The sequence below is a fragment of the Notolabrus celidotus genome, chromosome 4, assembly GCF_009762535.1.
Source record: "Notolabrus celidotus isolate fNotCel1 chromosome 4, fNotCel1.pri, whole genome shotgun sequence".
NCBI classification, from domain to species: domain Eukaryota; kingdom Metazoa; phylum Chordata; class Actinopteri; order Labriformes; family Labridae; genus Notolabrus; species Notolabrus celidotus.
Window position 1 is genome coordinate 15,135,008 of NC_048275.1, and position 27,941 is coordinate 15,162,948.

The following is a 27,941-nucleotide window of genomic DNA, read 5'->3' on the forward strand; positions in this document are numbered from 1 at the left end:
CATTACATCTGCGGAGTGCTCACTAGATGGCAGTGTAGTTCAGGGAGATAGTTTGACAAGTTTTACAAGATGTGGCATCATTTTAGAAACTTTCTCAGTCCTCCCTCTCACCCTTTCTGTGTGTGTAACCATGTGTGTATCTGTGTGTGTGTGTGTGTGTGTGTGTGTGTGTATGTGTGTGTGTGTGTGTGTGTGTGTGTGTGTGTGTGTGTGTGTGTGTGTGTGTGTGTGTGTGTGTGTGTGTGTGATCGTGTGTGTGTGATCGTGTGCGTGGGTACCTCAGAAAATGCAATAACTGCTCAGAGTCATGCTCGCAGTAATGCCAGTATTGAGGAAGTGTCTGAGCCTCACCGTTTAGATGTTTATTTTAATAACTTGTCTTCATCGTACCGTGACCCTTGACCTTGCTGGGTGGCGCTCTTTGACTGGGGCCGTCCTGTGGGTGTGGTTCAGTGATTGCAGAGAGCTCAGGAAATGAGTGTTTTATCAGCCTGTGCAAAGAAAACAACAACAGCGTTATGGGTGGGAAAATAGAAAATGTCTAAATTTAACTCATCGGAAGCTGCCAACAAAAATAAGAACATGAGTGGAAAGTTTCCTGTGAGCTTCTCCTCCTGGACGTATGGATTCTCATTAGATGGCTAATATCAGTGTTTGTAGCGATCATAAATATTATAGATGTCCTATTATAGATATCACAGCAGAGAATTGCTGGCACATCCACACACTAGGGCATCATATTTTACAATCTTAGTGTTTCTTTGTGGAGTACAAGTGTGCTGTTATTTCAATACTGCACCCCCTGACCCACCCACGCATGCTTTGCTGCCTCCAACATTTACTGTAAGACCATTTGTCATGATTGTGCAATCATTGCTAAGCTCAGTCAATATGGAAACGTGCTTTCTATAGCATGCATTTACCGTGTATGCAGACCTTCGTGCAAAAGCATTCCCCCTATAGATGCCTGGTGTATTCAGGTGGTGCATTACAGAGGAAGAGCAGCACATCCTACTCGCTCACTGTAAGAGTGAGTATGTGGGAGGAGGTGATAGCGGGCAAGCATTCACTGTGTGCAATGTCCTCCTCGACAGCAAAATTTAGAACATGAAGCACGCTCAATATGCAGAGGAAAAATATGCTTGGCAGGAGTCTGCTGCAGTGTTCCTCCTTTTATGGTTTGATACAGATTTGTGAGTTGTTTTTAATGCTTAATAAAACATGGAAGTATTAGCTTTAAAAATATCTGCTTTTGAAGTGCTTTGATATAAATGTGATTTAGGGAAATTGGCCAGGATAAAAGCAAAGGAAGGATTTATAAGCCCATATATATAAATGTTGTGGGTGGGAGTTTGTCCCTCCCATTTCTTTTTCCAGTCCAGTCCAGTCCCATCTGAAAGCTCGGACTCCAGAGCCTCCTCTGACAAGTTTCCTTGCCTTCCTGTGAGAATAGGCAGCCGCTGTCACAGAAGAGCCGGGGGAGTTCAGAAGATCAGAGGCAAAGCAGCAGTTCCCTCTCTTCTGGGAAACCAGATGACCCTCTTCAAAGTGATAATGTAAACAGCTAGAAAGTGGTGGAACTGTGGGAGTCTGAAGTCAAAACTGGAAGAATTCTTCTGCAAGATAAGTTTAAAAAGCAACCAGCACTGTAAGTTATACTCTTTTTTTTTTTTTTTACCTTTTGGTACCTTGTAGCAGGCTTCTGCTGAGGAGTATATAAAAGCAAATTAGTCATGTAGCATGGTGCAATTTTGTGATCTGTGGGCTTAAGAGCTTTGGGAGTTTATTTATAAACACAATGAAACAGATAAATGGCACTTTGTGGTTCATAAGAAAAACTGTTCTTTGCTCAATTTTATTGATTACGTGAAGATTTCCTTTAAATATCAAGATAGTGCGTTTCGAAAACAGTATCATGCTAAAAGGCGTCATCAGACCTTTTCTTTTATAGTATTTTCTAGATTTGCCATTGCAGTAGATCTTCATTGTTAAGTTAGTCTGACTCCAGCTGCACTCTGAGCTCCAGCTGCAGAGGCTTAAAACAGCTGCTTTCAATTAATGTCCCCCCGTAGTAACATTACCCTGAACAAGCATTTGTTGACTTTAGATGTGAGGCTGGAGAAGCACAGGATTTCATAATATGTGTGCCTGCTGATGTGATTTATAGACAGCCATAAAACTGCAAAGGCAGGTCTTGACCCAAATCTTTTTCACCCGTGCGATGGACTGTTGCCATTCCAGTTCAGAATTTAATTCGCTTTTCAAATGGTGAATTTGATGTTGCATAAAGTTTTATGACTTCATCAGCTCCTCACTTAATGAACTTCACAATAAATGGAATTATTTTATTACACTACATTTGGATGTTTGTCAGTAAGTTGTAAATGTAAGGGTTTTTACATGAGGGTTAGTGGTTTACAGAAGTTTTACAGCAGTATTAAATTGAAAATAACCACCTCCTTTTACAAAAGTGTGGGTTACAACGTGAAAACATTTAAGGGATCGGTTAGCCAGACCGCCACCACAGCCCTGAGTTTGAGTGAACCACTCACAAACCACTAGATCTCCAACATGGAGGCCATCCAAAAACAACCACAGTGAGGACTACATCCAGCTCCTCCACTTAGGTAAACAAATTCTGTCTCTTTCCACCCCACTGCAGTGTGTGTGTGTGTGTGTGTGTGTGTGTGTGTGTGTGTGTGTGTGTGTGTGTGTGTGTGTGTGTGTGTGTGTGTCAATGTGGCTCTACACCCAAATCCTGCGAAGGCACAGATCCAACTGTAACAATGTAAATTGTCCCAGGTTCAAAGTGAGCTCTATTGTTGCCACCCACCCTGCTGTGGGAGGGTAACAGGACCAAATTTAGCAAGTCGCTGAGTGATATATTCTGTGTGAAGTTATCAAAACAATGGCATTGTTTTGAAGCAGAAATAAGAACTCTATAGTGCGAGTTCCCTGCTCCTCTCTTCAACCTTTCCTCGCAAGTTGATTCAAAGGTTTGTGTGCGGGGCTGGCTTTGTTCAAATGTGTGTTTTAAGATACAGTACTCCGAGAAAACTACAGCAGGGAAACTCTTGCTCCATGTCAAGGAGTTGCAGCTACATCCAGGTATGCTCAGGCATCTTTAACTCTCTTGGAAATATATATCTTATATAATACTTCAACTATTTTTCCTTTCCAGTATAAGTTCAGAAACCTGGACTTATCTAGTATCCCTCTGAGGGCTTAAAATATACACACTAAGGTGAAAGAAAACACTGATTGTAGATATTTTGCTAGCTTTGACATTGAACATGTGATTTTTGGGGGCTAATAAGTTATCAGTATACTACCTGCCATACTCACAGATGCACAATACCTTATTTTAGGCAGTATAATTTAGGCATGAAGCCAGACTATTGACAGTGTGGACAGTCATTCGTGCCTAGATCAATCAAAAATATTTAAAGACTGTTTCTTGAGGTTGTAGGGTTCATGCAATACAGGTATGTAAAACTGTCTCCTACCTTTAAGTCATGGATTCAGACCACACTGGTATGGTATCAGTGCAGCATTTATTTAAATAATGCATCTAAAAATCAAGATCATAAAGTACTTTTAATTGCTTTGATTTGATTCCTGAATCAAGACACTGGTAAGAATGCTTTGTGGTGTTAATATGGACTTGGAAACTGTTTTGAAATGCAAAACAATGGAATTTGTTTAAAAAAGTGATAGATCCATAGACTGTATAAATAATGGACGTAGTGTCCAGGACATCACCCATCTGTTTCTGAAGCGCTGTATTGAAGCCAATTGTCGACAGGGGCCATATTGGAAGTACTGAACTCAACCTAGCTAATGTCTGTTGAGCTAATGTGAGGTAAAGAGGCGGGGTTTGAGCCTCCTAGCCAACAGCTACAGTGTTCTCGCCTGTCAGTCAGGCAAAACTCGTAATCTTAATATCTTCTGAACTGTCCCGTTAGAAAAAAATTCAACCCCCTTACAGTGTGTGCCGATAGAGAAATTAGCTATTCAGACCTAAGCCATTTTTGGAACCAGGCTGTAAACATGTTTATTAATGCTGCAAAGATAGTCTTTTTTGAATTGGTGTGTTTGTGGTTTCCGGTGTTTCTGCAGCCAGCCTCAAGTGGACGCTTGATAAACTGCAGTTTATAACACTTCTGCATGAGTTTCTTATTTTGAGACCGGAGGTGGCCACTTGGATAAATCCCGATTCTAGGCGATTGAAATCCAGTAATTAATCTTGAATAAAAAATTTAACATGTTGTATCATAACCTAGTGTATCATAGTGTATTGTATCCTATCCTTTTGTACCCTATCGTGTGGTATTGTGTTGTTTCATGTTGTATTGTACGGTATTGTGTCACGTTAAATTACATTGTATCCTAACATATCGTATTGTATCGTATCATATAATATCATATAGTATCGTCCTGTACATTATCGCACCGTATCATAACATATCCTGTCTCATCCTATTGTATCCTATCGTGTCGCATCCGTACCGTACCATACTATATTGTATCGTATAGTAGCGTTGCATTTCGTACCGTACCATACTGCACCACATTGCGCCGCATCATATCTATCCTAACCTATTGTATCCTATCATGTGGTATTCGTACCGTACCGTACCAAACCATACCATATTGTATCATATAGTATCTTATTGTATAGTATCTCATCATCCAAAAGTAACTAATTTAGGCAGCACTATTTATGTGCACCATAAGGGAAAACGGTATAATATTAATTCATGTATGCATGACAAGGTCAATGGAGAAACACAAATGGAGAAACACAAAGATTAGTGTCTAAAGGGTCAAGAACATCGAACTTTGAGAATACTTTGAATGAGTTTAAAATGCACTTTAAATGCTTTATTGTTTATGAACACAGACAGGTGTTTATGGGCAGATCATTTTTTACCACTTTTGGGACAATTAGAGCTGAAATTATTCAGAAAAATTAACATTTTTAATTCTTGAACAAGGAAGCAAAAACAATTGAGGTGATTCAGTTTGCACTCAATGTCAAAAGTCAGGTAAAGCTGTGAAAAGAGAAATAGCAAACAGTATAATTATCATAAATATTTATCAGGGAGTGGGCTGGCTAAAGTCTGAAAGGGGTTGTGAACAATAAGTCAGAGACGTCTGTAGTTGGAGGGGAAACAATTTCAATCTTGTTGGTCATCAACGCAGAATGGCTTTGGTTAATGAGGGAATACAACGACCCTTTAGACTGTGCTCCAGAAACCCAGCAGAACAATCAGTCAAGGAGGCGGAATAACCACTGTTGGATAAATCCTCCTCCGTGTGTTTCCATAAACTGTCAAAGTTCTATTGCTTTTACACGCATTGTGCAGATAACACCCTCGTTTGTAAAAGTGGACGATATCTGGCAACTGTACACTCTTCTCCAATAATTCAGCCTCAGACAAGAGACAGCACAAGTACTGGTTTCCATGGTAACAGTGTTGGTGAAGAAGATGTGAGACAAAGTTGTTTTATTTTTTACCCCTACAGATGAATCATGATAAAATGTACAATCTGTTGCACTGAATGTTAGCAGTACTGTTTGCTCCCAATACATCCTAAAGATGATTTGGTCTGCAGGAAGGTGTTTTTGCTGTGTGTTTTTTTTTTTTGTATCATCCCCATAAGAAAAAGGAAGAGAAAGCAGCTTGTAGCAGGTATTATTCTTATTCTGCAGTGTGAAGGTGAAATCTGTGGTACCCGAGAGTACAGGCTAGACTGTTGCAGTCATCTTGAATTGAAGACTCTGCAGGTTACAGAGAAAGACACAAACTACATTTCAGAGGAGGGATGACACAGAGGTGACTTGATTTAACGTAATGCTTATTATCAAAGCCAATGTACCAACACATTATCACCTAAAGGCTGTTCTGTTGTAGAGAAGTAGTATAATAAATTATCAGACATAAAACCTTGAAATACATAACCTGAGCTTAAAGCAGTCCAGGACTTTCTACAAATCAAAATGAGACATTACATAATAAAATGCTGTTTAGGGTTAGCATAGAGCTTTTAGAGAACAGCACAGCAGAGTGCTTGAGTAGGCTCAATACACTAATCATATGAACTGATGAGAATTATAGTTAAAATAATCAATCAGTCAATCTTTATTTGATTTGATGGAGAAATAACTACATAGAATTCAACATTTTAGAAGGTAACTTTTTTGATTTGACACAATAACTTCAGTTTTTTTCCCATTGAAAACTGTCTGTCTTCAAGCTCTAAAGGAGATTTTGTCAAATGTGAAAAATAACTCAAACTGCGATTTCTCAGTTATCTAACACGTGTAACAATTCACAAAGTCTCAGTTGATGGTGTCTGTACTTCTAGTGAATGCTTTTCATAGGTAGGGAGTAATGAAACATTCCATCAAATTTCATTGGTCGTGTAGGAGCCGGCACTTTAGGATCCACTTGGTGCTATGTGTGCATTTGTCTGGCCCACTTTCAGAAGTCTGTAAACTTTTTAGTTCTAAATAGCACTAATAAATCACTGGGGTATCCAATGACTGAGTTCATTATTTTTTATTATGTAATTAATCCTGTGTTATTTAAAAATAAATTATGAACTGCTTTAAGACATTCTGCTGTTCACTGATTAATACACTCAGAAATATGTGCTTATTTACAGTTTACATGCCATACACACCCCCATAGAGCGCCAACTATGAGTCTTCAGTGACCTCCTCACTTCTTAAAGTACAGGTCATATCATTTGTCAGTCAAAGATCAATAAATCTACAACTTCTCACTGTTCAGAAAAACAAACAAACAGATGAAGCCTGTCACAATCAAAAAGTTGTATAAACTTATACGAGAAGTCTGCCACTTGAACTCGACAGATGCCAAACAGTTGAAAAAGAATAAAAAATACAGAATCTGGAATTGCATTGTGGGTTATGAAAAGTGTCACCCAAGATAGGGCAACTTTGGGTTTGCCTTGTTCTGTATCAAATTCTGAAGAGAGCTATCGAGTCCATTAGGGTGGATCAAGCGGCAAACTCTGGTCTCAAAATATGAAACCTATGCAGAAGTGTTATAAACTGCAGTTCAACAAGCGTCCACTTGAGGCTGGCTGCAGAAACACTGGAAACCACATACACACCCATTCAAAAAAGACGATCTTTGAAGCATTAATAAACATGTTTACAGCCTGGTTCAAAAAATGGCTTTGGTCTGAATAGCTCATTTCTCTATCGGCACACACTGTATGGGGGGTGAATTTAAGGGCATGACTGACTTGATTGACAGGCGAGAACACTGTAGCTGTTGGCGAGGAGGCTCAAAGCCCGCCTTTTTACCTCACACTAGCTCAACAGCAGTTAAGTTGAGTTCAGCATGTCCAATATAACTCCCGTCGGCGATTGGCTACAAAACAACGCTTCAGAAACAGATGGATGACGTCACGGATACTACGTCCATTAATTATACAGTCTATGGGGTGGATGCATGTAACAGCTAGATTATTACCACGGTTTAAGTCTCATTTGAAACCATTAACAGCTTTAATGTTTCACTGTCGACCTAATCATGATGTTTTCCTTACCGTGACCAAAATAAGCTCAGTGTGAGTGTTTCACAATGTGTTTAACACATGGTTAACATTATGAGATGGTTGCAGTTTGGTATGGCTGAAGCCACAAAACAACCTGGCAGGGTTAAGGACAAGAAGATGGCTTATTGCCTTCTGCTGGTGGGCTGGAAAAACAAGAGGTTTGGATAAAAGTTTTTCAAACCAGGGGAACTATCTAGACACAAGCTAGGAGGAGAAAATAAGTATTTTTGACACAATACAATATCTCTGGTTCTGCTGCAGAGTTTTATTAATACAAAATCTATCCATTGTGAGAGCTGTTCTTCACAACAACATAGCTTGTGGTTATCAACTGACTTAAGTGTTTAAATCTTAGGAGAATGCACCAGTGTTGACGAAGGGAAAAAGATAATTTTAAGAGAGTGCATACTCTCATATTGATGTGATATCAAGGAAACTGGTGAAATAAGTTGTTCAGCAGGCGTTCCTCATGATCTGATAGATTTTCATACATCCTATTTTCTTATTCTTTGTTCAGTTAAAGTGGCGCAACAGAACATATTAAGCTTTTGCATTGGATTTGTTTTTTGATACCTCTTGGATTTTCCCCAAAAAGAGTGATATAACAGTGCCCATTTTACCATTCCACATATTTCACAGATTACTTAATTGCTTATCTGCATTGGGAGTTTTGTTGCAACAAGACAAGGTGTGCTTTTTCTGTGGACATCAATACCCCCAGCATCAATCTGTATGAATGAAACATGAACTAATAACATCTGACATTTGGTCAGTCCTTTCAAGACAGACTGCCCTTACTGAAAAGTTCAAATAGTCAACGAGAATGCTGGGGCAAGCGGGTGGGAGGATGTTGTGTGTGTGCGTGTGCATGTGTGTGTGTGTGCAGACATTTCAGCTTGTGTGAGTGGTTTCGGTGGGAACTATGCCAGAAATGGGGAGGCAGGGTTTCAGGGTTTGAGGGGGGTCACACAGCTCCAGAGTGAGAAAGTTCTGCTTTTCATTACATCAACCCATATATCCACATATGTGCTCCGCCTCTCAGACTCCACTTTGTTTCCTGGAATTGTTATATCAGTAGGTGATCCGATCCTTCTTTCTTACTCCCAAAATCAAGATACTTATGTGAGCGTGTCCGATTGTGTGTGATTAAAGGCGTAATAACTCTTTGGCTAGGCTGGGGCCGTCTGCTGAGAAAAATTCCACTGTTGCATTCTCTTAAAATGGCATGTATCTTAATACTGCTGCAGAACTCTCTGGAGAGGATGACCAGCAAGGCAGAAAAGAACTGAGAGGTGGCGGGAAAACAGAGGGAGAATCCCTGCTCTCTTAGCAGGATAAATCTGCACAGCTTTGTGTTTGCTTTAATCTTGAGCTTATTTCCCATGTACAGCAAGAGAATCAATTTAATTCACTCAAAGAGAAGCAGTGTTTTCTTAAGCCACCTAGCGTGATGCTCTACTAAGTAGTGTTATCATCTTTGTATTGTCACTAGATTAACTTGTGCTCTGTCATGTAATGAAAGACAAGCAGATTCAGAGATGCTCATTTTTATTTTAAAACTGGTCAACTTCAGTGTGATGCATATAATACATTTATTTAAACTTACAAGGGATAACAATATGTATTCTTAGTGGATGTGGAATATACTGAGATGGTAAAGCTGCTGTTGGTAGTCGTGATATAAACATCAGTTCGGAGAGAGATTTCGAATGTCAACACTACCCCTCCCCTCTCTGCTCCCGTAACCCCGCCCACAAAAGATTGTTGTGTGCTTAGACATATAAAGAGTAGACGCTGCATTGGCTGCTGGGGCGCAAGAAATATGGCCGCCATCTTGGTCCGGTCATCCGACCCATGATCCTACCTGTAAACATAAACTGAAGCAGCAGAGACTTCAAGATGTCAGAGCAATGTGCTGCAAAATACCTATCATACATCACATGTATCACATATCAGATCATCTATTACTGTTAAGCCCACTATGAATATTAAAATACGCCGAACCATGTGTCCTCTATCATACCTACATGTATGACATTTGCAGAAAAAAAAAACTGCATGAAAATCAGTTTAGTATTCAGCAAGTTATGATTGATTAAATGCACTGACACTGAATTGCGCCTGCCAAACAGATTACACAGAGTGGAGCGGGTGACCGGACCAAGATGGCGGCCCCACGGCTCGTCAGCGCCAATAGGTAGTAGTGGTCTAGTGCGTTCTATGAGGAAGTAGTGGCTTCCCAGCCAATCAGGGCGACGTAGCGGGGCCGCCACTCGACCAATCAGGATGGAGGATTGGAGATTAACTACGATTGGTCCGTCATAATGGGAACGAGGGGAATAATAACATTACTTTATACAAAGGCATTGGAAAACTCAGAGATTTTGCAATAGTCTCAAATCACTCCTATACCAGTGAGTACCAATGGGTATTGTGACCTTTTCTCCAAACCCAGCAGAAAAAACTAAAGTTTTTGACACCATTCCTACCAACAGCAGCTTTAATAAAGGGATTAGAAATGTCTGTCTTTCTCGTGAGAGCATCTGTGTTTCATTCTTTTCTGTGTTCATCTGATATTTTGGAAAACTTCTTCAGTAGGAGGCACTGACTTCTCGCTTTGAAGTCCTCTGTTTTGGTATAGCTGGGCCGTATAGCTTTGATGTTAAACCTCCACTGAGGGGCTGTGGAAACACAGGAGCCCCAGATATTCGTGACACAAAGCTGCAGGAGTTAATGACTCACACATACTGAGACACAAGGAAAAAGATTAATCAAGTAAAAAATCACTGAAGTTGCTTCAAACTCTTTGTAAGAACTACAGCGACGCTAACAAGTTCCTTCTGGGATGTTAGGAATAGAGTGCTATTGAAATGAGGGTGCTATTCTACGAGCTTGTGTGGGAATATTACAGTGGTGGACAAAGTACACAGCTTCATTACTTAAGTCAAAGTAAAGATACTCCATAACAAATATTACTCCAAAACAAGTGAAAGTTGCTCTGTCAAATTATTACTTGAGTTAAAATCCTGGAGTACTTGCTTTTAAAAATACTTAAGTATTCAAAGTACTTCTTAAAAAATCTCAAAACATTGTATTTTAAGTGCAGTCAAGACTACATAGGAGTACATTTGGTTACATTATGTTTATCTAAACCATTACTTGAAATCTCTAAAAACTATACCATATAATAAAAACAGGAACTAAGTTACTCCAAGCACAGACAAATTAGTTTCAAAAGTTCATCTGGAATGAAACAAATGTTACATAGCCCAACACGCTTTCTCAGGTTGGACAGTGAAGTTTTGTACGTTTGGGCAGAGTGGGAAACAGGGAGAACATTTCAAAAGATACATATCATTCTTCATTTCAAAAACCTCTAACACGGGCTGAAGAAATGGCCATGGGTGCTCAGGTGGAGAGTTATAGCCAACATTACCACCTCTAAATGAACTGCCTGATCTGAGTGAAATTTGCTCTCTGTTTGCTCCACGTTCAACCATGGAGACGCACGATATACAGGTATGTCTAAACCACTGAGACAAACAGAACTACAAAAACACATTTTACTGTCTAAGGGATCAGATTTCAGAAAAGAGAAGTAAAGTCATGAGCTGACTTCAAAGCTAAAGTAGTAAGTAACTAGAGCACTGATAGAAACGTAGCGAGTAAAAAAGTACAATAATTGTCTTCTAAATCAGGGGTTCTCAAACTTTTTGGAGCCAGGGACCCCTTACAGGTGAGAACTTTTTCCAAGGACCCCCTCATAATTGTAACATAGATTAAGCACATGCTTATTACCATTTGCACTCTTAGATGCCCTTTGAACTATTTGTATTGTAAAACGTATCAATCTAAATACTTCAGACCTGTTCCATATTGATAAACAGATAACACTTCAATTTGAATCATGTAAACACCACTTGTATACTTTAAAACAGAGGGTCATTTCATGCCTTGTGGACTCAACATTACAGCGGTTATACTTTTCAAGTAACTGATCTTAAAAGCTTTCAGAAAATTAACAGCAGCAAGAGTGGCATATCCCTTCGAGCCACTAAATGGTATCATAACAATGATATATATGCTGTTTTTAATGACACAGCACAATTTTATAATTTTTAAGAAATGTATTTTAATTATTTCACGGAACCCCACGCTATGGTACGCGGACCCCACTTTGAGAACCACTGTTCTAAATGTAGTGGAGTAAAAGTAATAAGTATCCCCCATAAAAATAATACTCAAGTACAGATACTCAAAAAATGTACTTAACATTTTTGACATATCATGCAAAATCGACTTTTTAATGATTCTCTACCTGAAATATGTGTCCTTGGCATGTCTACAAACCCCCGGAAAATGAAAAAAAATCCATTCTGCCCCTGTTCTGATTTCTCCACCTTTCTGTAAATGTGTGCTGAAACGAGCCGTTTCAGTTTTCCGTGTTTTTCATACGTCACAACGACATCCAGTCTGTAACGGAAGTCAGAGCTCGGAGCTTGTTCAGCCCATAGACTGTATAAAATACAACTCAACCCCTCCTCTGTTTTTCATTACCTGCACACGTGTGGTAACAAGGAGCTTAGGAGGGAGGCATGCTAGTTGTAGGCTGTCTTAATAAACACAAAGGTCGGTTTTACTCCCCACGTCTGCAGATTTGAACATCTAGTGGATGATTTTTCATGGAAAAGTGCTAGCTCTAGTTAGCATAGCCACATAGCTACATGTTTGTAGCTGTGTACCAAGACACACATCAACATAGTGACAAATAAAACAACAAGAAACACAGAATCTGTGACCAATCGTTCAGAAAGGTCCTGCTGCAGGCGCCTCTCCGTCAGGATCAGATTCTGGATCAAATTCAGAGGGTTGAAGTAACGCGGGTCTGTTAGCAGCCAACATGTAAACATTAGATCAACTGCTGTAGAGCCGAGGCCACATCCACTTCCTGAGGGGGCGTGGTCAGAGAGAAAACAGCCTGTTCTGAGCAGGGCTGAAAAAGAGGGTTTTACAAGCATGCCAAAATCTGATTTCAAAGTGTTTTTTTGAGCAATAAACTTTAAAGACATGTTTTGGGGACCTCTTAGACCAATATATTTTGATAAAAAAGAGCATAATATGTCACCTTTAAGTACAAGTACTTTTACTCTACTACTGTCCACCACTGGAATATTACAGTGTGGTTGTAAAGAAGAGCCTAAAAAAGCTGAACTGATCCTGAGTGGCCATTCCTTTGTCCCGCTGCATACATAAGGCCTAGTGGGTGGATGAGTGAAGTCACATGGTCACTTTTCCTTTTTCCCACACAAACACACCCACATCCTCCTCCATGCAGCCACTCTCTTCACTCTTCTTCAACTCCACACTATTTACTCGCAGCGGGCAGTCTTCTCCGTCTGGATACTGTAGCAGCATCAAGTTGCGCCCTGCGAGCTTTTCTCTTCCCTTTTTATAAAATGTATGCGGAACGGGAATAACATCCGACTGGGTTTGCTTTTTTTCATCTACATTTCTGCAGCCAGTCCTCTGTCTGGGGGGGAAACTCGACAGCTTGTCGTCTGGGGGGGGAGTTTATTCACGAGCTGGACACTTTGTTTCAGGTAAATTTCAACTTACAGTACCAGTTTTGTCTCGTGAGGTTGTGTTGGCTTTGTGCTCAAATGAGTTTGTTTAGGGGACTTTTAGAGTTCAGCCTCGGCTATATACCCCCTCGCGCGTTTCTTTTCGTGGTTAGAAATGGTTTCAAGATGTAATTCGATGCCTTTTTTTTCAAGCAGTGCTTTGGATAACAAGCTGGCCCTAAAAAAGCCTTATCTGGTTTGTTAAAGTTACAAAATGTAACCCTCCTCCAGGCCTAATGTTAGATAGTCCTAGCACTGTGTCCTGCTGAACCCCTCCACCCCCACATGCAGGTAAGGCGGCAGTACCAAAGGTGTAAACAGCTATTCAAATGAGCTGATTTGCATGAGGCCAACCTTTGTTGACAAAGCTTTGTTGCTTCCGGCTGTTGTTACATTCTTGTCACACTTTATTAGTTGGCCTCCATCTGTGTTGAGAACAAAGACAGAGTGAACTTTTATTATCTACTAAGTGACAGAAAATGCAATGAGAATGAAAGACGTTGGGACTGGGAATGTTATTGATATGCATTTACTTATGTAAAAATGTCTCCATTATGGTGGCAGCAGCTCTGACTAACTCACCCCTTTCTGCACATCAACACTGTATTTACAAAGCAGCATCAATCATATAACAATGTTCTCCTCGTTCCATCCCTCTAATTACATGAGTCACCATTGCACCCCGGCTCTATCTTTTCTGTTCAAACACCCGTTGCCTTGACAGCCTGAATGCGAAATAAGCCTTGATGTTTTATCCTGTCTTTACAGATTCCAGAGGGTGAGTGGGAGGCTTGTGCAGTGACAACATGAGTCTGGTGGATGTGAGACAGACAGCAGGGTCCCTAACCCTGTCCCTGTCCAGCAACGACTCCAAAGAGCGCTATTTTGACCGCGTGGATGAGAGTGACCCTGAGTATCTCCGCAGTAGGAACATGTCGCCCGACCTGAGGCAGGACTTCAATATGATGGAGCAGAAGAAGAGGGTCACCCAGATCCTACAGAGTCCGGTATGTTGCCCACAGCTCCGTATAAGTGCACTCCTACACACAAGCTTTCAGTGTGTGTGAGTAATAAGCACAACCACAGAGGAATACCTTCAGTCAGTAAAGTCTGACTGAAATGCATTCTGTATTGTGCTTGTTTTTATGTCGGAAATTTCATGCGCTCTCTTGTACTTCAGATATTTGATTACATACAGGTAAGCTCATGCTATTGTCGCAGCCAAAAAATAGGAAAAACTATCAAAAGGTGCATTTCGACCAAGAGTTTCGGGGTCTTTTACCCCCCAGAACTACTTTACCCGGAACTTAAAGGTTCCTGTGACCCCATTGTTGTCTGCGTTTCGACCGCGGGCTGAAGTCCCAGGTAGATAGTGCAAATCAGGCCAGTGACGTAAGGAGAAAAAAAAAATGGATTAAATAATATTTTGAAATTTTAATAAAAAACTAAACTAGTGTGCATTCCCAGGAACTCCCTCTGTGTTTCAACAACTGTGTAAACTTCACAAACACTGTTACGTTCAGCCGAAAGTCCCAGGACCTTTGAAAAGTATTACCCCAAAGCAGGGGCTTTTCAGGGGGAGATTAACTACCCCTGAACTGAATTTAGACCCTGGTTCCTCCGGTCGAAACTCACGTAGTTCAGGGGTAAAGTCCCTAGTTCCTGGGTTAAGTTCCTGAGGTCGAAAAACGCCTAAAGACTTATTTGTTTACCTGCACCCCTTAGCATATTTTGTGTCCAACTGTTTCCACGTCTTGCTGATCTCAACAGTTCTTATAGTTCATAGCTTCTGTGAGGAGACGTAGCTGGTTATGAAACAGACTGGGATGAATCCTGATGTTGCCGTATGATCCACAAAAGCAAACAAAACCATCAGGACGAAGATAGACTTCATGTATATAGTAGTTTCTGTCAGACACATTTATTAGCAGCTCACTGCTGAAGTAGAGTTTGTTTGCATTTTACTTCTGCAATGACAGTTTGACTGTGAAAGTAAAGAAAGCTGAGATTTCATCAGAAAACACTGCTTATGCATGTAGGGGACAAGATCAGCAAGGATTTAAAAGGTAATGCTTTGTCCAAAGTCATCATAGCCATCACAGCATGGAAGGTCCTCATGGTAGCTTTAAGCTTACTAAATCAAATACAAACTACTTCTACATTTCATGGGATTGCACATTCTAAGATACTAGTTGGTCAACTACAGTATTAGTTAGTGATCTCAAATCAAGCAGCCACAACCTTAGTAATCTCCTTAAAATGTAGAATATGTACACAGGGTGCAGATTCAAGTTCTGGTTTTTATTTCAGAATCAGAATCAGAAATACTTTATTTATCCCAGGGGGAAATTCAGTCATTAAAGTTGCTCCTATACACAATAATTAAGAATATCAAATAATATTAATAGAAGAAGTAATTAATAAGATATAAATACATTTGCAGTAAGTTTGTAGTGAGTAGCACTGACCTATCATATATCAGCAGGCGTTGGTGTATGTAGGAAAAACAGTCCAGAGTGAAAACAAATGCAAGCAATGCACTCTGCAATAATGGCAACCCTTCAGTGGTAAACAGACACTGATTTATTTTTCTCTATAAACAGAAATCTGCAAAAACTGCAGCAAATACTTAATTACACGTCAAAATCATGAGCTTGGTTGATGAATTTGCTTGATGCTATGTTCCGAAAGCCAAGCAGCGTTAAGATGTCCTGATATGCTAGAATTCATTAGAAATAATCAATCTGCTCCTCAGTCAGTGATTGTATTGATTCATTTTAATATCATTTTATGGGCTGTTTGCTGTGATTGGATTGAACAGCTAAAGACACACAGAAGATGTGAGGAGACAGATTGGGTAATGACATGCACCAAATACTGACATGACCGGGAGTTGAACCTGTGCGAAGAAAGCAATAGCTGGCAGGGTGACTGCTACCAACTCAGCTAAAGTGGTAACAACACATTCAAAAGTGTTAACTTTTATTCATGTTACTTGACAAGGCTTGCATTTTAACAATTTATAAATCTGCATTATATTTTTGTTTTGGCAAACTTAGTTATTTACAGGAAAATGTGTTTCTTTTCTGGGGCAATACTAGATATGTTTCGAAGCGACTCATTACCTAATCCTTTAAACAGACATTTTAATTTTGGCTAAACTGAAAGTAAGAAAAAACAACCTATACCAGTCAATATTGAGCACAATTTAGTTCACACAGCTAAAAACAGGAACACAGAGTCTGAGGGCAAAGGATGTCACATTGGCTAGCAGAATATGGCTTGGACAAATTTAACAGCCCCATGATTCTGATAGTGACGCACTGCTCGAGTCCAGTTTAGCAGACACAGCCCACATACAGCTGTATCCCTATTTTGTGGATCAAAATACTAAACAGTAATGGGATGCTATATGTAATCTGTGCTTGTTTACATCCATGTAGTAGAGAATTGTAGCATTATGGCAGTATCTATATTAATATAATATAATATAATATAATATAATATAATATAATATAATATAATATAATATAATATAATATAATATAATATAGAAATTAAAATGTGTTAAGCTGACTAGTAATGCGGGTGCTGACTAGCAAAGGGGATGGCATTAAATTTACAGTGAAACTGAGACTCACCCCAAACAGATGAACTGATGCTCCTCCAGTGGATGTAATGAACCACAAAACGATGGAATTTATTTTGCAGTCATATCAGGAAGGGCAAGTCTTGCTTGCTCTAGATACTTTGTTGTGATCAGTCAAGAGCTGGAGAAATGTTAAATAACTTGACATGCAAAAATATTTAACATACTCTGCTCCTGGCTTTAAATGTTACAATATTTGCTGCTTATTTTCGTCTTGTGCAACGCTATCTTATTATCAGTTTTTCCTCATCTCCAGATATTTAAATGCTTCAAGGAATAACCCATGATAAAAATATTCTTGATCTTTTTTCAATTCTGCTTCAATAATTGTAGAAATCATCTCTGTGTAAACCAAATGGATGACAACAGAGCAGTGCAGTCTGGTAACAAGAAGTACAAGGCGGTGCAATAAACACACAGTGCCAATGGAGTGCATGGAAATAAGTCGAGCCCACACTCATCTGCGATTGCATAACAGGCCCAACAAGTGGAGCTCATCTCATCACCATGGGAACCGTGCTTGGATGAAGCAGAATGCTGGAGCTTAGCTTCAGCACACAGAGAAAAGTGCTGTTTCAAGATTCACAGGCTGCCCTTGAAGGCAAAAAATTGATAGTCAGGTTTAATGCGACCCCCCTCCCTCTCATGAACCCACTTCTCACAGACATTCAAAGAGGTTTAAAGAGGTCTTTGTGATTTGTATACAGTTGCAATAAGAGGACATCTGAAAGCAAGCTGTGCTGCACCATACTTCCTGAGTAGGTGTTGAAATGATTTAAAGATTAGGCTGGGTATCAAAGAGTTGCTAGGTTCAGGAAGTTTAATGATGGTGTTTGTGCTCCTTCTTCTTCTCCTTACTTCTCACCCCACATTACCCTTTAACAAAATCTCTCTTTTTTTGTCTACAGGTGTTTAAAGACGAGCTGGAAGGCCTGATTCAGGATCAGCTGACAAAGGGCAACACTCCAACCGGTCTCTTGGCTCTGAGACAGATCGCTGACCTGGTCATGGCCAGCACTTTGGGAGGGGCGGGACCCTTGACATCGCCTATCAGTGAGTGGCTCAGTGTGTTATTGTGTGTGAATGTTACCATCTCTCTCCCTTCGGACCTGATCATCATTCAGCGTGTATGCTCTGTTTAAATGCAGGCTGAATATCTTCATTGTCAGACGCTGATTCCTCAGACTCTTGTGACAGCAGACAACCCTGAAACTGTTGTTGACAGCATTCTTTATCAGCAGTGCTTCGATTAAGTAGTCCTCATGATCAGTCCTTGTAATGAATTAGAGCAGTTTGCAATGCTTATTATGTTAGCCTAATGTCTTTGCCTCATGTTTCTGGGAAGGTCACGGAGCATCCTAGAACTGAAAAGATCCAATTTTTAAAAGTTTGACCATGAAGACTGCAAATGCTTGTTATATATATCACTGTCGGAAAGTCACAGGAAGAGAGTTGCTCTTTTTTAAAGCTTAAGTGGCCGTAAAAGATGGGAACTTGTGTTACTAAATGCCCTTATATGGTAATACGTCCAAAAATACCCCAACGTTTCTTGATGGGAATTCTAAGAAGCCTTTTTTAACCTCCAGCTGTAGAGATTCAACTCCCCTGGGACAAATTTAATGTTGTTGCTGCATTACAAGCTACTGATGATGTTATGTCTTGTGACAGGCGTTGGGATGGTGACTCCAGTCAATGACTTGTACGGCATCGAGTCACCCTCCTTCGCGAAAGGGGAGAAACAGAGTCGATGCAAGCTGGCCAGCCTCTACAGGCTTGTTGACCTCTTCAGCTGGGCACGTTTTACAAGCTCCTACATCACTGTGAGTACAACTTCACCATCTCGCTCCACCACAGATCTGCTTATGCATGCCACACAAGGTTTGTGTATCCTTGTGTTCCTGCACCATGGATGGCTTAAAGGGGAGTACTGCTTCATTTTCAGAAACCATATATATTATTTATGGCATCGGAAAGTAAGATTTGTGAATATGTACAACTACTCCCCAGCAGCCGGAATCCACATTGAAATATGTGATGAACAACTGCGATGTCAAGATGTAAAGCTCAGATTTTCCCCCAAAGACGAAGCATAAAAAGTTAGTTTTATCAACCTTCACACTGATTTTTGAGTTACTCGGAGTGAAGACAGCTTCCCTCTGTGGTTCAGAGTTTTCTCTACCCTTGAACTTGTGAAATGAGTCTCCTTGCTGAGTGGCTGCTAACCCAGCTTAAATAACTTTTGTGGAAGTGGAAAGATTTGGTCTCCCGTGGAGTCAATGACTTTAAACAGACTTTTTGACCCTGACAAGTGTGTACTTAGGGGAAAATCACTCCTGCAAGGGCATCATTAGTGTCAGAAATGCCTCTTCATCTCACTCTAAATCCTGCTGCAGCAGCTTAACAAACACTGACAGTACATTGAAAGTAACAAATTATTCCCAATGTTTGCCTTCTTCACATGTTGTTAAAAGTAGATTAATATATGATTCTGCTGTTCTGTTTATTTTGTCCAGGTGCGTGTCAATAAAGAGCAGGATCATGTTCTTATTGGTCCACGAGGTCTCTCCTTCGCTGAAGTGACAGCAGGAAATCTGGTGAGCAAAGTGTTTGTGTGTATGTTGCGTATGTTTTTAAAGTATAAGCATGAACTGCACTGTTTTAGTACAAAAAAAGCTGTATGGCTTTTCCTCTCTCCCGGCGTTATAACACCAGTGCTTTGACTCAAACGGTAATCTTGTATTCTGTACTCATCATTGATGATTTCATTTTCTTGCTAAATTACTGATCATTTTCTAAGCTCTGGAATTACCTGTAAAGATTTCTTTGCTGATCTAAAACAGAAGCTGCCAGTATTATTATGACTGTTATGAAGAAGAAATAATATCTTGTCAAACACACTGATCTTTTTCAGTTATGGTAACAGATCATTGAATAGATTGGTGCCTATTCCAGCGTATGCAATGATACTCACCAACATCGATTCTGCATTTAGGATGCATCATAGGCATCACTGGTGGCAGTATTGGAGCAAGTTTGTCTTGTCTTGTTTTTAAATCCATTCCCTAAATACAGAGGATGTTCCAAAGTGGCTAATAATTTGTCAAACAGAAATGTCTAAAGCAAACAGTGCAAATGGAAGGCAATTCAACACGGCTAAACACGGGATCACAGAGTTTGCAGGCAAACCATATCAAATGGGTTTGCAGAGTATGGCCTAAAGTTAGCAGAGCTAGCACCACTAGCCTTCCATATGCCTGCACTGGTTATGTACTGCTCCCATTCAGAGGTTATTTGCTGGCTTAACCAGACACAGCCACATACAATTTTAACTACATTTTTTACATCAAAATACAGACAAACTGCACCAAGCTACCATATACTATCTGTCACCTGTGCTTGTTTACGCCCGGGTAGTAGAGCATTATGGTTTTATGGCCATAGCTACAACTTATAGGTGTATGACTAACATGTCAGGCCTACAATAATAAAAATATGAATCATTCGCTTATCCTGCTACTAATCATGGTGCTATCTAGCAAAGGCCTACATATTTTAATCTGGTCAACTAAACTGGCACCTCCCTAAGAAATGCTTAAGCAAATATTAGTCCGGTTTATGGCAGCTTAAGTATTTGATATTAAGCTAAATAAATAGACTCAGATTCTACAGCTGTGTCTTTCTAAAGAGACTTGATTGGATTTTTGAATCTACTGTGTAGAATATGTTAAAGTGTATTTCTAATTGTTTGTATGACATGTTTGTGCAATAAAAGGCACATCCAAACACAAGCATTTGGATAACAGAATAAACTGTCAAAACAAAGGGGGAGAACAGCAGTATTTAGCCATCTAGATAGATTTCACTGTTTATCCCTGAGGCCCCTCAGCCCTAAGGGTACCCACTGTTTATTTTTGCAAGGACTTATGTTAAGTAAACAAAACATAGTGTGTTTACAATACGAGTCTTCAAGGATTCTATAGTGGTTTAATCATAAAAGTTGTTATGATGTCGATAAGTGGTTTATTCCTTCTCTCTGTCATGTGTAGGTCAAAGTAAACATCGTCGGTGAGGTGGTGGACCAGGGTTCTACTGATCTGGCTATCGACCACTTCGGGTTTGCGTCTCATGCTGCCATTTACTCAATGCGCCCTGATGTGAAATGCATCATCCACATACATACTCCTGCCACGGCCGCTGTAAGTACACTCCAGACCGATGTGAAATGAGCCGCATCTAAATCCAAACATAAAGGCTGCTGATAAATTCTTCTTCACACCAGAGGAAGAATTAAAGCAGCCCCCTGCATGCCTCGTTAATTTCAATGCAGACAGTCTATAATGGACTTTACATTTCCTTTGAAGCCCTGCTGTAAAATGCACAGCATGTGATGAACGTTACTGTGTTAACTTTAATTCGTGCCCCACAGCAAGAAATGTGCCTGTATTTAGATGTTGGTGTGTCCCAGTCTCAGTTGTTTTTTATCCCATGTTAACAGGTGTCCTCTATGAAATGTGGAATCCTGCCCATTTCCCAGGAGGCTTTGCTTCTGGGAGACGTGAGCAGCTTTGGTTACCATGGCAGCCTGGATAATAAAGAGGAGAAGGTGGAGTTTCAGAAAGCTCTGGGCCCGACTGCCAAGGTACTGTCAAACCAAGGGACTCCATTAATGATAGGCTGACTTTCTCATGGGATAGAGTGGGCCTTTAACAAGTCCTGGGTTATTATAATACAGAATATGAACAACTGGTTATATATGAGATTATTCTTACATGTTGTTTAGTTAATTTGAATTATGTTGAACTGCAATTTGTTACGACTCAAATTGACATCCAGTCATCACACCTTCAAACTTTCAAAATAAGAGTTTAAGTTAGATTTTTTATCACTCAATGCCGTATCCATATGCTTCCTATAGAGACACTTCTTCTTGGTGATCAAATGTAAACTACTGTTGTATGTAAAATGAAAGTAGGGATGGTTAGCAAAGCTTAGTGTAAAAACTTTGAGCCTCAGGGAGCAGCTTGTATTTCTACCTGTTCAAAGAAAAAAAAGGATCTCCCCTGGGGGATCTTCACCAGAGGTGCATTTGGCAAGAGGCAGTAACTCTGTTGTTTTTGTTGCCGTTAGGTTGTCAGGTGACAAACAGGGCCTTAGGAAGTCACTTCTCCCAGCTGGCAAATAGAGACACACACTTTTATTTTGTTATTATGTAACAAACACTACTGGAGAGAACAGGACTAGCTTGTTTTCAACCAAGAGGCAGCTTCAAATGGTAAATGTGAAGCCAAGCTAATGCAGAAGTGCTAAAAACTACAATTCCCTGAGCGTCTGCTTGAGGCTGGCTCCAAAAGCCCAGGAGACTCCATCGACACCCATGTTAAAATGCTCATTTTAATAAACATGTTCATAAGCCTGCTAAAAATGATTTGATCTGAATAGCCAGTTTTCCAACACATACACTACCAGTCAAAAGTTTGGACACACCTTCTCACTCAAGGGTTTGTATTTATTTTAATTATTTGAAACACTTTAGATTAATACCAAAAACATCAAAACTATGAAAGAACATATGTGGAATTATGTAATGAACAAAAAAAGTGTTAAACAAACCAGAATATGTTTTATATTTTAGATTCTGTAAAGTAGCCCCCTTTTTCCTTCATGATAGCTTTGCACACTCTTGGTATTCTCTCAGTCTGCTTCATGAAGTGGTCTCCTGGAATGGTTTCTAATTAACATGAGCCTTGTTAAGAGTTCATTTGTAGAATGACTTGCCTTCTTAATGTGTTTGAGACCATCAGTTGTGTGGTTCAGAGGTAGGGTTAGTATACAATAGATAGCCCTATTTGACTACTGTTGTAATCCATATTATGTATGTAAAACCAGATTATTTCATAGTTTTGATGTATTCAGTATTAAACTACAATGTTGAAAATAATTACGATAATAAGAAATGAATGTGAAGGTGTGTCCAAACTTTTGAGTGGACAGTTTTCATGAGTTTTTCAAATACTCATCCCCTATAGTGATATTAACCCTCCTGTTATGTTCGTTTCTCTGGAATAGCAATAATGTTCCTGGGTCAAATTCAATTATCCAAAGTGTCAGAACCCCAAAAATCCCAATATACATTTTTTAAATCTAATTTTGAACTCCATTCCTAACCATTTAAATCAAGATTTAGTCCATTGGTGTTCTTTAATTCTCACAGATCGTGGTACAATGAGGATAACTCAATCGGTTTTCATTAAAATTCATGTTAAAACTTTTAATGTACTTTTAATGTACACTGGAAAGCCCTAAGTATAAATACAATAGTTTTACATGACATTGATTTTTGTTTATTTTGTTTTAAAAAAGGTATTTTTTATTTTTATGAGGTGATGTTGATATATTAACACAACACCTCTTCTGTCACATGCTGCCCAGATTTTTATGCTGCATTTAGCTGGTTTGGAAGGCATATATTGCCTAAAATAGACTTTAAAAAGGGTCAGTTTAACCCACAATGTAACAAGGAGGGTTAAGGTTACAAGTTTTGTATACTTAGGCATAAACAGAGGCGTGGCTGACTTGGCTGACAGGCAAGTTGTTAGCCAGGGGGCTAATGACCCATCTCTACAAAGCCGGTTTGCCTCTTACTAGGTTGACCAATAACTAGGTTGAGTCAGCATTATCCAATTTGGTGTCTACCATTGTTTGACTGCAAAACTCCACTACAAGAAACCAATGTGTGACACCACTGACACTGCATCCATGTTTTGTGCAGTCTGTGGTCTCAACATCTGCCAGTGTTCATGCCCAGCTCAGCTATCCAGCAGCTGAATGTAGGTTACCCCATAGACAAATATAACACCAATATCCATCTTTTCATTAAACTCTCCACCAGAGAGTAATTAGCATATTAACCTCTGTCAGCATAAGAAGCCTTTAAAGCTGGACCCCCAGTGCTGTTATCACCATATCAATGCTCATATTTTCAGATTAATTAGATGTTATTTGTTTTTAAGTTTGTAAAAACACACCCCAAAGTGATCTGAGTGGTATATGTATCGGTACATGTTGTTCTGAGGTAGATTATTGTCATCAGTGTGTCAACAAGGGAATATTTCTGTACACATTTATTCATGCACATGTTCTGATATGCTGATGTATGAGCTCAGCTGATTTGTTGTATATCATGGTGTTTATGATTGTAGTTGAATTCTTCCCTCTGTTTTTCAGGTGATGATTCTGAGGAACCACGGCCTGCTAGCTTTGGGAGAAACAGTAGAAGAAGCTTTTCACTATGTGTACCACACGCAGCAAGCTTGTGAAATCCAGGTAAAATTTAAAAAATAGCTTGATTTCCAGGCTTTAAACTGCTGCCTCCTTGTAGTGAAATGTAACTGAACTATTCAGGTCAGAGCTGTTTGAAAACTTTGATTTAGCCCTGATTACTTTTTTTTATACAAAAAGCTGACTACATGTGTTGAAATAATTTCATGGCTCTTATCATTTCACCTGTCAAAATGTTTTTCATTCCTTCCATAAAAGAGCCAGACTTGGCTGGGAATTACAAAGTATTACTGCTGTCTCTGAAATAGTAGAAAAGCTGGTGTCTAACTTAAAGTATGCTTGGACAAAGCTTAGTCAAATATGTGCCGGAGAGCAGTGCTCACAGTCAGAGCCAGGTGGAACCCTGCAGTGTTCCTGAGACACCTGTTGTTTTGTGTAAGAGAGGCTGTTGTTTTTTTTTTTATCATATTCTCCTGCTGTGTCTGGGTTTGTTTTTCAGTTATTTTTGCCACATTTTCCCCCTTACTTCACAAATCAAAAAACATATTGAAAAAAATCAGCACTTTAAAAACAGAGCATTTATTGTCACCTCTGTTGTGTTTTGTCCTTAAATGCTGAATTGTAACAAGCTAAGGAAACGTTCAGTGACAGTAAAAATCAGAAATGAAACCAAACTTAAATCTTGTATCACTTTGTTTAGGTGAATGCTTTGAGCTGCTCATCAGACCTGGACAGCTTTGTGCTCCTTGATAAGGACAAGCTCAAACGGCTGACCCAGGGAGTCGCTGCTGCCGGGGTGGCGATAGACAATGAGGTCAAGTGGAAAGTGGGCGAGGCCGAGTTTGAGTCCCTAATGAGGATGCTGGACAACCTGGTAAGTGAACCCTGACCTGTTGCTTTTACCCATGATGCTCTGAGTTTCCTGTCTCTGGTGCTTCCTCTGGAAGTGTCTGATTAGAGAATACAAAGAAAGCAGATATGATTCTGTTCATCTTATCTTTGGAGTTGAATCCTATTATTGTACCTTGGCTGTTACAGTGTGAACGTTTTTCAGTATGGTCAAGTATACTTGTGTAAATATTTTAAGACCTTTTGAAAAGCAGTGATCTGTTTTTCGTCTGCGGCTAACGTGCCGTCTGCTGGTCCACTTGAACCTTTAATACAGCCGTACTGTGTTGAACACATCTGCCAGCTGAAACCTCCCATCCTAACCACGCTGCTAATGGCCAGGCCCTGACATGTTCTGTGGAAACACAAGATGTCAGACTGTGTCTGTTTGAGTGTGCTTCTTGCTAACAAGTGTGGCTGGAGTGGGCTGCAGCTGTGTTAGCTGTATGTGATCATAGCCCGCCCACCCTCTCAATCATAGCTTCCAGATGGAGAGACATGCTGTGGGCAGTTACAGCCGTACAGACCACACTATCACTTAGCGGAAGGACTCTGGTGCACTCAATTTGGAAATCGGATGGCCTTTTCTCAGACTCAGTGCTGGGTGAGAATGCCAGGACACTCACTGCAACAGGAGGAGTGTTGTCTATGACAGAGGGAGGGGGGTTTGCAGGTTGTAAGATGGCATCAAAATCATCCCAAAACACTAAAGGTCAAATCTTAGAAAAGAGGGGGGGTTATGATACGAAATGTTCCAGTGGGTTTCAATAAGCAAAATAAACCATGACGCATATTTTAAAACACCTTTTAAAGCAAGGGTTCCCAAATTGTGGGTCGGGACCTCCTTGAGGGTCGCGAGACAAAAATGGGGGGTCATGAGAAGTCCTCCAGAAGTTTTTTTTTAAAGTTATCTTAAAATAGTACATTTTACCCATTATAGTAAAATATATGGACACAAATAGTAGCTGAAATTGAAATAAAACCCTGAAAATAGAAAATGTAATGAGTTTTCTGCCTTTCTTTTTGCCAGGTTAGTGAACAGTTAATTATCAAAAGCATCAGTAGCAATAGGTTAATTCATAACAGCACAGGAAACACAGCCACATGCTCATATAGGTAGGCTAACTTTCTGCAGACCAGCTAAATGAAGCCACATTAAATCACTGTGAGGGACAGTGGGGGTCGCAAGTCATTGGCACCTATATCTTGGGGGTCGCAGGCTGAAAAGTTTGGGAACCCCTATTTTTTTTGTATGTATTCATAACTTACTGAATTAAACAAGGAGGGGAGATGGAGAAAGAGATAAGGTGCTGATATGTATTGTAATGCTACAACTAATGCATGTCCAAACAGAATAATTTAAGGCATTAGTGCATCTTCAACTTGTTATCAAGTATGTTTTGCCTACCTGGAAGATGGTAACAGACACTGACAGGTGCTAATTGTATTTTAATCTAAACAATATATATGTAAATCAAGCACATAATCAAAAGTACAACAAATCACATTTCACTCTTCAAACGAGAAGCACACACACCCCGGTGGAAACAATGACGGCTTGACTGTGGTTGAGACTGTGGGTGGATTCTACCTCCACAGCCCATCTGGTACAGTCCTACGCTGCCCCAGAAACCCTACACAAACACTGACGTAGCAAAATGTGAGCACAGATCCAAGGTAGAGTTTCTGGGATTGATTATTAAACAGAATCTATTTCGATTAAGGAAAGACCAGCAGGGGAATCTGTGTACGTCAGGGTAGTAAGACTGTAATTAGGGACTTCAGAATATAGAGCACAGAGTAAATTATATATGGTTAATCTATTTGGAATATTTAATGTCTTATTTTGGCTTAATGTCTTCTGTCTTGATCTTATATTTGAATATGCTTTAATGCCTTTGTTTTCTTAATGTCATATTTCTTTGAATCCAGTTGATGAAATGATTGTTTTCTTTTTAACTCTGTAAAGCACTTTGACTTGTTCTTCGTATGAATGGTGCGTTATAAATAAACTTGCCATGCCTTCCCTTGCTCACAGCAGAAATCAAAGCCTAACAGAGGGATTCTTTTCAGTAGAAATCTTGTCATATAGCCTGCGAGAAAATGCCAGTTTTGATTTCTCTTGTACTGTTGTACTGTCGGCTTCAGACTGCACTCTGCTCATGCTGCAAGTTCCCATCAGTTGTCTTTGATGCATTGTTAACAACAGAGTCTTTTAAGCCAATGTTTTATGTCTTCCCTCTAAAACCGGGCACATCTGCAAAAATGCTGTTTGTATATACAGCAGTGGTTAAATATTTAGAAGCATTGTGTGAGTGAATCTTGGGTGGTCCTTTGAATGTTGTAGCGTTTACACTTGATATTCCCTATTTAGACGATTTTGAGGGAAAACTGAACAAAAGTACTGCAAACAAATCCCCCTGTACCTCTGCTGAAGAAAAAATGTTTAGCGGGTTAGAATAATGTTTCCTCTTTGTGTGACCTTGCAGGGATACAGAACAGGTCACTCGTACAGGAACCCCATTGTCCGGGAGAAACCCCGTACAAAGAACGACGTGGAGATCCCCGCCACGGTGTCGGCGATGCCAATAGAGGACAGTGAACTGGGCCTGCGTAGCCCCTTCAAGTTTATGGCGCAGAAACAGCAGAGAGAAAGGACCCGGTGGCTCAACTCGCCTAACAGCTACTTGAGAGTCAATGTCCCTGAACAGTCACTGTGCGGAGATGTAAGCCCCAGGACCAAAACCATGGTATGCTGCTTTTCATATCACACAGCAACAAGACATGCCATGTTCTCATCCTCGATGTGCTGGCCTGTGTAGAAAAGTGTGATCTTTGGAGCTTAAGTTGCTTTATATAAGCCTGCCCTCTTGTGGTCAGTTTGAAAAATGCATGCTTTAAGTCTTAAA

At 39.9% G+C, this 27,941-nt stretch overlaps 1 protein-coding gene across 2 annotated transcripts in view; it reads left to right on the forward strand.

The window, feature by feature from the left end:
• Positions 1 to 1,086: 1,086 nt before the first annotated feature.
• The window catches only part of add3b (adducin 3 (gamma) b), a 33,900-nt gene continuing 7,045 nt past the window's right edge, over positions 1,087 to 27,941 (forward strand). Inside the window, exons 1-10 of one of the 2 annotated variants that reach the window (XM_034682384.1) lie at positions 1,087 to 1,648; positions 13,986 to 14,224; positions 17,775 to 17,919; positions 18,535 to 18,686; positions 19,380 to 19,460; positions 20,913 to 21,062; positions 21,362 to 21,505; positions 24,091 to 24,189; positions 24,845 to 25,018; positions 27,522 to 27,782. In XM_034682384.1, the coding sequence (XP_034538275.1) occupies positions 14,024 to 14,224; positions 17,775 to 17,919; positions 18,535 to 18,686; positions 19,380 to 19,460; positions 20,913 to 21,062; positions 21,362 to 21,505; positions 24,091 to 24,189; positions 24,845 to 25,018; positions 27,522 to 27,782 (1,407 nt within the window). In that variant the 5' untranslated portion in view covers positions 1,087 to 1,648; positions 13,986 to 14,023. Of the gene's footprint in view, positions 1,649 to 12,918; positions 13,197 to 13,985; positions 14,225 to 17,774; positions 17,920 to 18,534; positions 18,687 to 19,379; positions 19,461 to 20,912; positions 21,063 to 21,361; positions 21,506 to 24,090; positions 24,190 to 24,844; positions 25,019 to 27,521; positions 27,783 to 27,941 lie in introns of those variants that run through there. The other variant, XM_034682385.1, reaches the window with a different exon arrangement.